The sequence below is a fragment of the Plecotus auritus genome, assembly GCF_963455305.1.
Source record: "Plecotus auritus genome assembly, chromosome: 8".
Lineage (NCBI taxonomy): Eukaryota > Metazoa > Chordata > Mammalia > Chiroptera > Vespertilionidae > Plecotus > Plecotus auritus.
Genome location: NC_137782.1, coordinates 117,996,987 through 118,011,906, shown reverse-complemented (window position 1 = coordinate 118,011,906; position 14,920 = coordinate 117,996,987). Strand labels below are relative to the sequence as shown.

General features: G+C 45.5%; 1 protein-coding gene across 1 annotated transcript; it reads right to left on the bottom strand.

Moving 5' to 3' along the window:
* Positions 1 to 8,218: 8,218 nt before the first annotated feature.
* On the bottom strand, positions 8,219 to 14,378 carry FABP1 (fatty acid binding protein 1; the record flags this gene model as incomplete). Its single annotated transcript, XM_080683932.1, has 4 exons — positions 8,219 to 8,329; positions 10,437 to 10,529; positions 12,222 to 12,394; positions 14,312 to 14,378. The coding sequence occupies 4 exons, from the start codon at positions 14,376 to 14,378 to the stop codon at positions 8,279 to 8,281; spliced, it is 384 nt and encodes a 127-aa protein (XP_080540058.1). The 3' UTR covers positions 8,219 to 8,278.
* Positions 14,379 to 14,920: the final 542 nt, after the last annotated feature.

Genomic DNA, 14,920 nt, shown 5'->3' with positions numbered 1-14,920 from the left:
AGCGAAATATTTCCTGTTTCGCACACCAAACAAGTCAGTACAAAACAAATGATATGGCAATCAGCTGCTAAAATATTCACTGCTAGTATTAGTGGAGAGAAATGGTGCACCTATGCATAAGGGAAATGAATGCAACATGATTATAGTAATCAGTCATTAGTGAATGTTGTAGTTCGTTATTAATAATTATGTATAACAGGATATTGTAAAAATTAAGTTACAAAATTTTTATTAAAACGTTCCTTACATACCATTATATTGTCTGGGCCGCAAAAATATTCGTTGTGGGCTGCATGTGGCCCACGGGCCATGAGTTTGACATGCTTGCTCTTAGAGCCATTCCTCTGCACCATGAGGTTCTTAGGAGACTGCTGGGATGGCTTGGCTCAGGACCCAGCCTGAATCTATCACAGCACAGCATTTCCTGACATACAGTGATGGCCCAAGAGTCAGTGGTGTGCTGGTAAATGTTTGTAACATTTGCTGATTTCCATATTGTAAATACTCTCACCATGGCCAATGTCAAGCTACCACGCTGTATGTTGAGTTGGGAGCCAGTGCTATCTAGCTCCAACGCACCATTGCATGTGACTCAGGCCAGGCAATCAAACCCTTGCCAGCAAGGATTCAACTCCTGTTGTTGGTTCTGATGGCTCCAGCTCTCACTGAGCTCCAGTAATGCTGATCCCTATGTTACCCCTCCAGGCCCATGGACGGTAATGACTTTCTGTGGTGGCTAGTCCTTGGGCGTCTCACTTATTTTGTCGGCTCCTCTTACTTTAACTACACCTTTATGGATGGAGCTTGCATTCAATTTTCATTAAGAGAACCATTTTGACCAAAAAAGAGAACCCTTTCTGTTTTTGAGTGTGCCTTACTTCCTGCAGGCACAACCCTGACATACATCTTTCTAACACATTTCTCACATCTAATTATTAGAGCCCATTGATTCCAATTCCTAAATGCTCTTGAACCTTTCTGCTTTGCTCTGTTCTCCCAGGCACTGTCTTGGTTCAGACTTTCAACATTTCTTGCCTGGACCATTGCTGCCGTCTCTTTAAAAGAAAAAAAAAAAAGATATGTTTTTATTGATTTCAGAGAGAGGAAGGAGGAAGGAGAGAGAGACAGAAACATCAATGATGAGAGAGAATTATCCATTGGCTGCCTCCTGCATGCCCCCTACTAGGGATTGAGCCCGGATATGTGCCCTGATCAGGAATCGAACCATGACCTCCTGGTTCATGGGTTGATGCTCAACCACTGAGTTACACCAGCTAGGCTTCCACCATCTCTTAATGGTCTCTCTGTGTTCAGCCTTGGCCTTTCTCATTATTCTCAACAGCACAGCCAGAATAATTTTTCTACAACACCCTTAGTATCATGCTATTCTTGTAGTTGAAAACCCTTCAATGACACCCCATGGTCTCCAGGTTCAAGTCTAACCTCCTTGCCAGAGTAAAAGGATTATTCATGGCAGAGACTCTGTCCTTCTTTGCTTCATCTCTTGCCAAGCCTTCATTTTACCACCCCTCCCTGCCAAAGAAATCTCCTTGGACGCTTTGTGAGTCAGGTGTAATGCCACCTCCTCTGAGACGTTTTCCTGGGTAGGCAGGCTCTGGAGCTTGCTCACACCGGCGTCATGGCACAGATCATACTGTCACCATATGGATTATGGGCTGACCTCCCTGCTAGCCAGCAAGTCTCCCAGGGACCATTGTGTCCTCAGAGCTGAGTGCTGCCCTGCCCTGACTTGGCTTAACGAGGCTAGGTTGTAAAGCAGATAAATAAATTCCACGTCTCCATGTTTTTCTGGTAAGAAGTCCTAGAAAATCATCGGGTGGTCACTCTACCTCAAGTATGTATAGAAAAGTGCTCTGAAGACTAAGTATGGACTGAGAGCCACCTTCCCACAAAAAAGAAAAAATCACTTTCTTTACTCTAATGGCAATCAGTTAAAAAGAAGAAGAAAAGCCAGGCTGGCATGGCTCAGTGGTTGAACATCGTCCTATAAACTAGGAGGTCATGGTTCGATTCTCGGTCAGGACACATGCCAGGGTTGTCTGTAGTGTGAGGTGTGCAGGAGGCAGCCAATCAATGATTCTGTCTTATCATTGATGTTTCTATATCTCTCTCCCTCGCCCTTTCTCTCTGAAATAAATAAAAATATATTAAAAAAAAAAAAAAAAGAAGAAGAAACCCCACAGAAATGTCTACTTTTGTGTGGCTATATACACCCAAACTGGCTCTTCTCAAATCAATTAGCTTTGAGAAGGAGTGCCCTCTGCTGGTGCGATGTACACAGAACAGCAGGAGAGAGAAGGCAGAAGGGTCAGGAGGAAAAAGGGGGTAACAATAGCTGATACAACCAACAGCTGTTTATTCAATTTTCTAAAAGCAGGCTTCGGGCACCTGTACAAAATCTAAGTTCAGCATTTAAAATTTATTCTCCTTTTCAGGTAAAACATATAAACAATCCCCTTCTAAACCCGGCGTTGTTCCCAATTAGGAGGAGACTGGGGATTTGTTCAGCTGCCTAGAGACCTGGCTGAGGTACCTTATTTCTACCACTTCGCTCCTCCTGTGTCTTGAGAGTCCCAGGACCTCAGCTTCACCATTTACCAGCTGGGTCGTCCCAGGCAAACTGCTTTTCCTCTCTGTGCCCCTTCATCTACTCACCGATGTTCCTCTGGGCATAACAGAGCTTCTGCTCATGGTCTGAATGTCAAACCCACTGCAGTTTCCTGAGGAATCCAAGTGGAAATAATAACATGTTTCACTTGGATGGTGTTTGCATTGTTTCATAGGCTTCTTATAAAAGACACGAGAGAAGTATTGTATTGCCCATTTTACAGATGAGAAAACTGAGATAGAAATTCATAGATTAGTTGAACTATATCTTGAAGCCCAATATTTTTACTTTACATCATCTGCTTTTTTTAAAAAAAAATCATTGCTCATTAAAAAAAACATAGTTCCACAAAATTACTTTCTTGCAAAAGATTCAAACAATATAAATAATGCAGAAAGCTCTCTTGACCTCCCACACAATTCCTGTTCCCACTGTAGAATAATGGCTATTACTAGTATATAATCATCTATTATCTCTCTCTCTCTCTCTCACACACACATATAAATAGATAATTTTGTTTCACATTTTAACAAAATTTACATGAATGATATTATACTGTTGATATTGTTCTAAAACTTGCTTTTTTAAATAAAAAAGATTAAGCTTTGTCTTAGAGGTAGTTCTATAACAGTCCATATAGCTCTGCCTTGTCCAATTCATCTACCAGAAGTTATTTCAGAGTATGTCCAGTTCATCTACCAGAGGGTATTTCAGAGTATGTCCAATTCATCTACCAGTTGATTTAACCTTTTCTTACTGATGGGCATTTGTTTTCCGTTTTTAATGTTGCTCTTTTATATGCTTCTTTGTGCATGTGTTTAAGCATTTCTCTGGGAGATACACAGCAGTGGCTTTGCTAGGTGCTAGGGAAGTCACGCTGAGAAAAAGTAATGAATACAGTTAAATGGTACTCCATATGGGCTGTACGAATTTCCTAGCTCCACCACCTTGCAAACACTGGATACTACCAGTCATTTTACTTTTTGCTAGTTTGATTTGTAAAATGATAGCTCATCTTACATCCCCCCTTCCTGATTACTGTGACACTAAGCGTATCTCGTATTGTGAATTACTCATGAATGTCCTCAGCCCACCTTGCCATTGACTTGTTGGTCTTCTTATTAATTTGGGGAGGCTTTTATATTCCATCTATTAACCTCTGTTACGTAAGCCATAAATATTTTCTCCCACATGGCTGCTTTTGTTTGAAATTGTGTTTACAGTGTCTTTTTTTCATATAAAATTAAAAATGTTTGAGGTAGTAAAATGAATTAATCTTTTTCTTCATGGCTTTTGCATGGTGTTTAAGGTCTTCTACAATTCAAGTTGCTTACCTATAATTATGTCTATTTCTAATATTTCACATTTATTCATTTAGCTCTTTAGTTCATCTGGAATTTATTTTTGTGAGCTGTATATTGTAGTATGCCATTAGTTCTTTGGATTTTGTGTGTGTGTGTGTGTGTGTGTGTGTGTGTCTCCCAACCCTGAGTCCTTACTGAAGCTCCGAAGCTCTTTCCTTAAGTCTGCCTTAGCTCCTGAAATAATGCTTTCCCCTTTCCACAAGACCCTGATCCACGTGGGAGAAGGAAGGCACATGTATGGAGAACACTATAGGGGAAGGCAGGAAGAACTTCATTCTACAAGAATGGTGCAGATAAAATGACAACTGGGCAGTGCAGGATGCTTTTCTGCAGGAGGTGGCACTTAAATCACAAGGGGACTGAGCGGTTGTTTGGCTTGGCTGGTGTGCATATTACAGGAAAGGGAGCGAAGCTAGATAAGAGGGGGCAGCTATGATCGAGCGAGGGTCGGCCAGCTACCTACCATCCATGGCTCGGATGTGGCTGCCACCTGCTTCTGTACAACGTATCAGCTAAGAATGGTTTTCACATGTTTAAACGATTAAAAAAACACAAAAGAAGATGATTACTTTATAACATAAAAACCATATGAAATTCACATTTCAGCGTCCATAAGTAAAGTCTTCTTGAAACATAGCTACGCCCATTTGTGTACTGTCTGTGGCTGCTTCCATGCTGCACCAGCATAAGTGAGGGTGGTGACGGAGACTGTTCACCTTCTAGGTTTTTATAGAAAGAGATGACTGACGCCTGATACAGAGACTTGAATGCAGGTTTAGGAGTTTGACCCTTATGTGCTGGGCAATGAACCAGGAAGTATAGAATCAGCCCTGTTTATGGGGAAGATGGCTATGAGCAGGGTGGAGGTTTGCAGGCAAGAGAGAGAGAGAGAGAGAGAGAGAGAGAGAGAGAGAGAGAGAGAGAAGGAGATGCCTTAGGTTGACTGTGATATAATCTAAGTAACAACTAACTGGGTTTCAAATCTAGAAGTTGAAAAAAGGAGGGAAAAATGTGGCAGATTCATTTGTTAATTCATTCCTTTATTATGGTATTGTGATTTATAATAAGAAATATGTATTTGGTCTTCATCCTCAGTCCCTGAAACAGGGCTCCTGAAACCCTCCTACTTCTCAAGTCATAAGAACACGAGGACCCTCTTTTGTTCCCATGAGGGAACTTGGGGCGGGCTCCCGGGTGGCTCCCGGGTGGGTTCTGGTCCCCAGAAAGAGGAAGCAGTAAGAAAGACCAAGGTTGTCATTTTCAGCTCCATCTCCCACTTCTTCAGAGAGGGAAAGGGGCTAGAAATGGAGTTAATACTGGATCATGCCTATATGAGGCAGCCTCCATAGACCCCAATAGTATGGGGTTCAGAGCTTTCAGGATGGTGAACACATTTATGTACTGGGAGGGTGACAACCCCCAACTCCTCAGGAACAGAAGCTCCTGTGCTCAGACCCTCCCAGACCTCCCATGTATGTCTTCATCCGGCTATTCACCTGTATTTTTTCTTTTTCTTTTTATTTTTTTTATTGTTTAAAGTATTACATATATTAGTACATATATCTCCTTTTTTTTCCCCATTGACCTTCCCCCAGCCTCCCCTACCCGCTGTCGCATGCCCTCATCCCACCCCCACAGTGTCCATTGGTGTGCTTATATGCATGCATACAAGTCCTTTGGTTGATCTATTTCCCTCCCTCCCCAACACTCCCCAGCCTTCCCACTGTAATTTGACAGTCTGTTCGGTGCTTTACTGCCTCTGTATCTATCTTTTTATTCATCAGGTTATAATGTTCTTTATTTTCCATAAATGAGTGAGATCATGTGGTATTTTTCTTTCATTGCCTGGCTTATTTCACTTAACATAATGCTCTCCAGGTCCATCTATGCTGCTGCACACCTGTATTTTTTTTATTATCATATCCTTTAATAAACAGATGAATGTGAGTGTGTCCCTGAGTTCTGTGAGCTATTTCAGCAAATAATTGGATCCAAAGTGGAGAAGGTCATTTCCAGCCAAGTTGGACAGAAGCAGTGGGGAACCTGGGGCCTGATACTTGCGATTGGTCTCTAACCTGTGTGGGAGGGTGGCTGTCTCACAGGATTGAGCCCTTAACTGTGGGATCTGACACTATCTCCAGGTAGACAGTGTCAGAATTGAGTTAAATTGTAGCACACCCAGCTGGTGTCCTAAAATTGCTTGGTGTGGGTAACATTCTCCCTGCCCCCCCCCTCCCCCCCCCCCGCCACACACACACATTTGGTGATCAGAAATATCAGAATAAAGTGTTCTGCTGCTGGTGGGAATGCAGACTGGTGCAGCCATTATGGAAAACAGTATAGAGTGTCCTCAAAAAATTAAATATGGAACTGCCATTTGACCCAGTGATCCCACTTCTAGAAATATATCCTAAGAAACCTGAAGCACCAATCAGAAAGAATATATGCACCACTATGTTCACAGCAGCACAATTTACAATAGCTAAGATCTGGAGACAGCCCAAATACCCATAAATAGATGAGTGGATTAAAAAACTGTGGTACATTTATACCATGGAATACTATGCAGCAGTAAAAAAGAATCTCTCACCCTTTGAAACAGCATGGAGAGACCTGGAGAGTATCATGCAAAGTGAGATAAGTCAATCAGAGAAAGCCAAGTATCACATGATCGGACTCATATGTGAGATCTAAGTAACAAAATAAACTGATGAACAGAGTGGATCTAGAGAAATGGAAGCATGAAACAGAGTGCAAAATCTCAGAGGGAAGGTGGGGGAGGGTGGGTGGGTGGGAGGTAATCAACCGAAGACCTTGTATGCATATATGCATTACCCAATAAGGTGCTGAAGGCCTGGGGCGGGAGGCAGGGCAGGAGGAGGTGGGGGCAGCCTGGAGGGAGTTAATTGGGGGGGAAAAGGGGACATATGTAATACTTTCAACAATAAGAGTAACCAATGGATGCAAAACATTGGGGGGTGAGGGCATGTATGGGAGTGGGGTGGGGGGGCAATGGTAAGATATGTACACATATAATACCTTAATAAAAATTTGAAAAAAAAGAATTATTAAAAAAATAAATTAAAAAAATACTCAACAATACTGTAAAAAAAAGAGAAAAAAGAATAAAGTGTTCTGTGTGAAAACAGAAGAGGAAGACTGGATTTTCCCCAAATAGCTTTTTTGTTGAGCTTTCTGTGAGCTGGGCAAGTTCTGGGAGCTGAAAGGTGTGAAGAAGATGGAAATGTCAGAGGATGGCAGTTGGGGGATGAACACTGTGATTTTGCCAGGGCTACCATAACAAACTGCTACAGACTGGGCGGCTTACAGCACAGCAGGGTGTCCTCTTCCAGTCTGGAGGCCAGACATCTGAGAGCAGGTGCTGGCAGGGCCGTGCTCCCTCTGAGGGCTCGAGGGAAGGACCTGCTCCAGGCCCCGCTCCAGCTTCTGGTGGGTCCTGGGCTTGGGACAGCACACCTCCTATCTTCACGCTGTGTACTCCCCATGGAGGTGTTTCTGTCCAAATTTCCCCTTTTACTAAGGATGCCAGCATATTGGGTTAGGCCCACCCTACTCCAGTATGACCTCATGTTAACTTGACTCGTGCATCTGCAATGGCCCTGTTTTGAAATAAGGTCCCAGTCTGGAGGTAATGAGGGTTAGGACTTTAACATGCAAATTTGGGGGAGATGCAGCTTAACCCATAACAACTACCAGAGCATGGTACAAGGTACTGTTCAGAGAAATCATTCTTCTCCCACATTCTGCCTCTGCTCATTGCATGTAGGGGATTTCCTTCTGAGCTTCCTCTGTTTACTCTGGCACCCCTTGCTAAGCTCCTCACTCAGCCCTCCCCTAGGAGGAGAATTGTTCATTGTTGGGCCAGCACCCGCTCTTTTTGTTCATGTCCACTGGTGGGGGAGGCTGCTGTGGCCACACTCTCTGTCCCCACAGGGACCCACCCTTCCCTTTGGGCCAGCACACTGCGTATCCATTTGCCCCAACTCCTAGGAAAGGTCATTTAAGGCTGTTCTACAAATCCAGCCACATTTCATGATATTTGTGGGGTCGCCCAAGTGGGCAGCCTGGGGTCTGCTTCAGACCTGACCCCATGAGGATGGAATGTGCAGGTTATCAAAGTTTATGAAAATATAGGTGGTCAGTGCTTACTGATGTCAATAACACCATCCATGAGAGGCCACCAAGAAACAAAGACATTTTTTTAAAACAAAGTTTACGTTATTACATTAATTTTACACAGTGAAAGAATATGAAGTGAAGATGTCTAAATTCTCTTGCTGATTCTCTTGAAGACAATGTCACCCAATGTCATGGTCTGAAAGTCAGAAAAGAAATCATGCAATAAGTATGATTGCAAAATTGTAATAAGTATACAATCTAACCTCTCTAACCATCTGATGTTGAATTGCAAAAGATGACTAAGTCATCAAAATAGCTGTAAATATGCTATCATATGTAACAGGCCAAAGAGTCCTCTTTTTTTTATAGGACCAGAGAAAGGGTTGGCAATCTTTCCTAAAATCCCAGGCCAACTTTTTGTCACCTTCCTTCCTCATGTGGAGAGTTGTCCTGACTCTTACTGAAGACTTTTCTACATTAATGGCTGTTAGAGCAAGACCATCAAAACCAGTTTTGTCCAATCCAATTTCTCAAAGTTTTATTGAGTGCCTACTATGTACCAAACGCATGTTGAATAGTAAGGACACACATATATGGAAACACTGAGGCACCCAGCCTGGAACATAGCAGATAGACATAATTTTCCTCCAAAGCTGCAAAGCATATAAAAACACTAGATTTCTTGGGCTCATCAGTTTTTGAGGCATGTTCCCTTTTTCCCCCTCCCACCATCCCACTGATCCACTGATTCTCTTGAACAAGACTGTGGCAATGTCATTAGAGTTAAAAAGGAGTCTCTTAGTTTCTGCAGCAATGGAATGGAATGGAAAGATTTGGGTTTGAACCTTGGTTCTACAACTCATTGTAGATAACCTTGGACAGGTCAACCTGTCTATTAAACCCCTCATCCTGCCTCCTTCATTGGAGATGTGAGGATTAGAAGAGATGGAGAGTATTCAAGGACATTGGCCAAGGCTAAGCCCAGGACTGACCCTCTCCTGCTCCCCTGCTGGTGCCTCCCTGATCTGCTGTGAATATGCAGGGGTTGGGGGGTGGGGGGTGCTCACACTCTCCCAAGTTGAGGGATTTTTCCACTTGGACTGAGTGATGACAGACCCCGGCTGTTACTCCCTAAAGTACAGTCTGGGGCAAGGAAGAGCCAGGGGACATACTTGATGGAGAGACACTGCACTGGGTCGGAGACAGAAGTGGCTGGCAGCCAGGCACCAAAGATGACATGGCACACACCACGACAGTGTGCCAGATTCATAAGCTGCCATAAAACTGCCATGAATATGATTCTCCTTATTAACGCCGAATGGGCAAAGGCATTTGTTGCCTTCCCTGGGCTTGTAGGGCACATAGACGTCTTTGTGGCTTCTTGGTGAGTGTGGAGGCAGAAGAGAAGAGCTATGGCTAATAATCATTGCACTGTCATAAAACAGAAAAAGCAACAAAAGGGCCCAACTTTTGGCCAAATAAAGCCTTCCTTGCATGTGGGTTCTGTGTCAGTGGAAGGGCTGTTCTGTGAATCAGAGGCACACAGGAAGCGACGAGTGGATTTCTGCCCTCAAGCCCATGAGTGTGTCCTGAGGTCAAATCCCAGTGGAGACTGAGGAGGGTGGGCTGTGCTGGTAGCTCTACATGACCCCGAGTCTCCTACAGAGCACCTCTCTTGCCCCATCTTACTTAGGTTTGGTGAAGGAAGGGTAGCGCAACGAGGAGAGAAGGAAACGGGGAGGCTGGAGTGGTGAATCTGGACCAGGAATGTGGTGGTGGAAGGACAGCCCGAAGGAGCCCAGGGAGAGTGGGGAAGCCCCAGCGGGGGTCGCTGCCCGCACATGTGAAGTCTGGTGAATTAGAAAAGGGTGCCCCTTCCTCAAGACACTGATCTGTTGGAAAGCTACCTTAATGCACTGAACTCCTAGGCTAACACTCCTGACTGGCAGACACTGCACAATTGTAATAAGTGTGCAAGTCTAACCTGTCTGTAAGGGGAGTGGTTCCCCTGAAGGTGTGCTGTGGTGTAACTGTGGGTGGCAGCCCTGTGAGACATACCCCACTCAGAGGAACCCTAGCTCTGCCTTTCCTCGCTATTTGTTGCCTCAGTGTCCCCATTTAGAAAACACAGGGTTACTGGAAAGATTGCAGATATGTGTGTCAACTGCCTGGTACATAGTGGGTCCTCAGGAGGTGGCAGCAGAGATGAACAGCAGCAAAGGTGGGGGGAAAGGTGGCTCTTCACTTGGCCCTACACCTCTTCCCTCAAGCCCTGGGAGCCACAGCTCAGAGTGGCAACTTACGTGGATGACTGTGTCTCCATTGAGTTCTGTCACGGACTTGATGCCTTTGAAAGATGTCACCAGTTTATTCTCACCTTCCAACTGAACCACTGCCTGCAGGGGACAGAAGAGATGGCCTGTGAGGAAGGGTTTGGCAGGGAGCAAGGCATTTGCTAATGAGGTTGGCTCCCCGGCATGGGTCTCTGCTTACAACAACCCATCGCTCATCTTTATATAAGGCCAACCTCCCAGCTCTCTGACTCATAATAGAAGTGAATTGTATTTAAAAACTAAAAGAAGCCCTGGCTGATGTGGCTCAGCAGTTGAGCGTCAACCTATGAACCAGGAGGTCACCTTTCGATTCCTGGTCAAGGCACATGTCCAGGTTGTGGGCTTGATCCCCAGCGGGGAGCATGCAGGAGGCAGCCAATCAATGATTCTCTCTCATCATTGATGTTTCTCTCTCTCTCTCTCTCTCTCTCTCTCTCTCTCTCTCTCTCTCTCTCCCTTCCTCTCTCTGAAATCAATAAAAACATTAAAAAATTTACTTAAGAGAAAATAACTGGAAGAAACAATCAGGTTATCTTTTGCCAGACTTTTAAATTTATGCTTGGTGATCTAGAAATCAGCATACAACACCTAACTGGCTCAAAACACTGAAGCAAACTTGAGTAAAATCTCAATTCTCCAAGCTAATGGAGGAAGGTGGTAACAAGATTTCAGAACTGGCCTGTTGTGAGAGCACATTCCAGCATGCTTATCGTTCTTCTTGGGGTATCCTTCTCAAGCTTTATGCATTCAGGGAGAGGTAACAGAAACCCGGGAAGAGGAAACAGGGAGCAGAAGACACTGGCCAATGTTAAAAATTTGCCTCCAAAATGGACAATCAGAAAAGATCTGTGGTAAAATCCATGACCACGTGCCCCTTCCTATGGGCACATGGAAAGGATTTTCCTCCTAAATTTTATCACATATTTCCTGACTTGTAATGTTGTAGCTGGAGAAGCAGAAATAAAGACTGATCAGAGGTAAAAAATACCGACGTGCTGAGCCCAATGCAAGAAGTTGTCTGGAGGGGAGGCGTGGAGGCGGCTGCTCAGCGGTGCTGGCCATGCTAGGGTGGGTGGAGTTTCTAAGGAAGGAAGAGAGGCTCCTGGTGGGGGGCACCCCAGTGCCTGGATCTCCATGCCAGCGCCTGCTGACGCTCACACAGCCCGCACCCAGTGCTCATTACACACCTGAGCCACCGCCCAGCGGAAAGGATGTAGCCCTGCCTTCAGTCTGGGAAGGGTGACGGTGCCTGTTTTACAGATGAGGTAGCTAAGGTCGGAGGCTCGGGGGTCACCCCTGAAGGCTTGGTATTCTGGAGTTGCCAGCACCTCCTCCAGGAAGCTTCTCCCCAGGACTAATGGCTCGAGGCCTAACAAAGCCAGTTTAATTTGGACTCAAGGAGACCCAGGGTTCTGTGAAAGGTTTTTCACTGACCCCCACTTGCCCACTGTTGGGCCTGGAAGAACCTGGGACTTAGTCCCTTGCTGTATGCATGGTCCTGCCAGTTCTTCAGTATTGGGAGAGCTCAGATTCTTGGGCCAGAGCACCCTCATCATCAGTCCTTTGGGAAGTTTTCCCTAAGAGCTTCTTCCTTAGGAGCTGATGTTGTCTTCCTGCTTCTCACCCCAGAAGTAAGTTCAGAGATAGGGCGTCCATGGTGGGAATGTGAGGTGTGACCCTCGAGGGAGGAAGCCCTGGGACCAAGCTCCAAGAAAAGTTCCAGAAGCAGAGTGTGGCTGGAGGGGCATCTCCTACCTTGACTTTCTCCCCAGTCATGGTCTCTAGCTCGCACTCCTCCCCCAAGGTGAACTCATTCTGGATCACTTTGGATCCGGTGGTGATGGTGAGCTTGAAGTGGTTCCCATTCTGCACGACCTCCGACACTCCCTTGAGGTCCTTCCCCTTCTGGATGAGGTCATCAGGCAGACCTGGTGGAAACCATCTGAGGTTTAGAGACCGGCAGAGGTGGGAGTTGCAAGGCAGTGGTCACAGAGAAAGTTTGTAGTACAGAGGGGAGAGGGAGGTGCTGTGTCTCCCTGGAGGCCACAGGCATGGAGTCCTGTGAGTAACATGGGCCTTGACCTTTGAAAGGAAGGGTCAGTGGCCCAACTTGACCTGCCCTGGCCAGCTCACCATCTTGTCAGTTGGTTTATAAAGAAGACACTCTTCTGGCCTGAAGACCAATCCTGTCTTTTTTTTTTTTTTTTTTAATATTCACCAGAGGATATTTTCCCATTGATCTTTTAGAGAGAGGGAAAGACAGAGAGAAACATCTATGTGAGAGAAACACATCGATTGGTTGCCTCCTGCACACTCCCTGACCGGGGAGGAGTCTACAACCAAGGTACGTGCCCCCGACTGTAATAGAATCTGGGACCCTTTGGTCTGCAGGCTGATGCTCTATCCACTGAGCCAAACCAGCTAGGGCTGAAGACCTCTCCCATTGTGAGCACCTGGTTCTTGCTCACTCTCCTTCCCCACTCTTCCTCCTTTAACACCCAGAGAATTTGCTCTTTGAGTATAAGCATTTCATCCTCCACACTCAAGTTGGCTGATACAGTTTATCTTCCAAGCCATATCACTCGTGAGAGTGAGAAGTGGGGTTGGGGATGCTACTATGCCAGAGCAACATGCACCAACTGGGCCTGTCCTGGTCAACATCTGTCCACCTAGGCCTATCTTGACCTCTGCTGGCAAGGCTCTCGAAGAGGAGGTATCAGGAGTCTCTTTCCCTAGGACAGAGCTTTACAAATTTCAGAGCATGTCTGTGGTGTCATATGAATTGAGGTTTATAAACCCACATGCGTTGATAGTGGGCGGGGGGTCCTGTTGCACAGGTGAGGGATGTGAACCACAGAGAGGTAGCATGACTTGCCCTATAGGAGATCCAAGCTCTCTGAAGGTCCTCCTCCCTCTGTCTTTGCTGTTTTTCCCACCCTTCTCCCTCTTGGCACCCTTCCTTGTCACATGGCCCCTTTGCTCATAAGGCTTCCTCTACCGGGAGTACAATCCCCTTTTCCAGTCCCTTAGTGGACACCCGCTCATCTTCCAAGGTTTAGTCAAGGCTCACCGTCATCACCATCAAACCTCCTCTCCTTGCCCTCCTGTGAGCACCACATCCTCCTGCACATCCTCTGGGGGACACAGCAGGTGAAAGTGGGGTCTCTGGGAACCAGTGCCTGCCTCAATTCCTGGTGCAAACACTTCCTACCTGAGTGACCTTGGTTGGGATTACTTAACCTTTCAAGGTCTCAGTTGCTTTGACTGTAAAATGGGGGAAATAATAGTACCCAACTCAGAGTTTTTCATTGAGGATTCAGTGGGATATTGCATGTCAAGGGCTTAGCACAGTGCCTGGCACCGAGTCAACACTCAGTACACATTAGGAGATTCTTTATTGTATTTATTTCGTCTCCTTTTCCTCGCTAAACTGTGACTTTGGAAATGTGGCTCATTGACATGTTTCCCTTGTATCTGTCCAGCACAGTGCTTAGAATACGGTTGGCCTTGGATCAATGTTAGGAGAATGAATGGCTGGCTGGATGAATGAATGAGTGAACAAGGTCACACAATGAATTACTAGCAGAGGTGGCTTCAATCCAAATCAGACACTAGTTCAGTGCTCCTTCACTAGTTCACTTGCCTATGAGTGGCTCATCCAGTGAGGACCAGCACAAGCTGCCAGTGACTGCAAAAGGAGCAAGTACAGCATGGCCCTGGTCTGCATAAAGCCAGAGCCTCTCCTCCCATCCCAGCATCCAGCCTGCATTTGTGACTGGCCACCACCTGCCAGGTCAGACACTGATTGCCATGACCGCCGGCATGGTGTCCAGGTCAGCACTCACCAATTGCCTTCATGAAGGGCTCAAAGTTTTCCTGGCTCTGCAGCTGGTACTTGCCGGAGAAATTCATGGTGGTGATGAGTCTACCTCCACAGTTGATCGGCAGCTCTGCTGGTGGGACTGTCCAGTGTGGGCTGATTTATAAGAGGCTATTTCCCCTTGAAGTGTTGGCCATAGGTCAGCATCTGTCACCTCCTTTATGGCCAGGTTCAAATATTAACTCGAGAGCAATGGTCAACGATAAAAAACACACAGGATGGGCACAGCAGAGATTTGCTCTAATTCAGCAAACATTAACGGGTGTCAATCAAGTGCAAAGCCCTATGGTCCTGCAGCCTTTAAGGTGCTACTCACCCATGAAATGTGTGCATATGTGTGTGTGTGTGTATACATATCTGTACATACATGTTTATGTGTGTATATATATATGTGTGTGTATCTAGACAAACAGGAAAATACTAAATAATCCCTTTAAACTCAAAACCTCACCTTATTTACATAACCTTTTAATCTCTTCCCACAGACTTAATTTTTACAAAGATGCCATCAGCCCCTAGAGCTATTTTGTATTCCAGGGACTGTCTCCTCGACAGGCTCCTCCGCAGTCCAAAT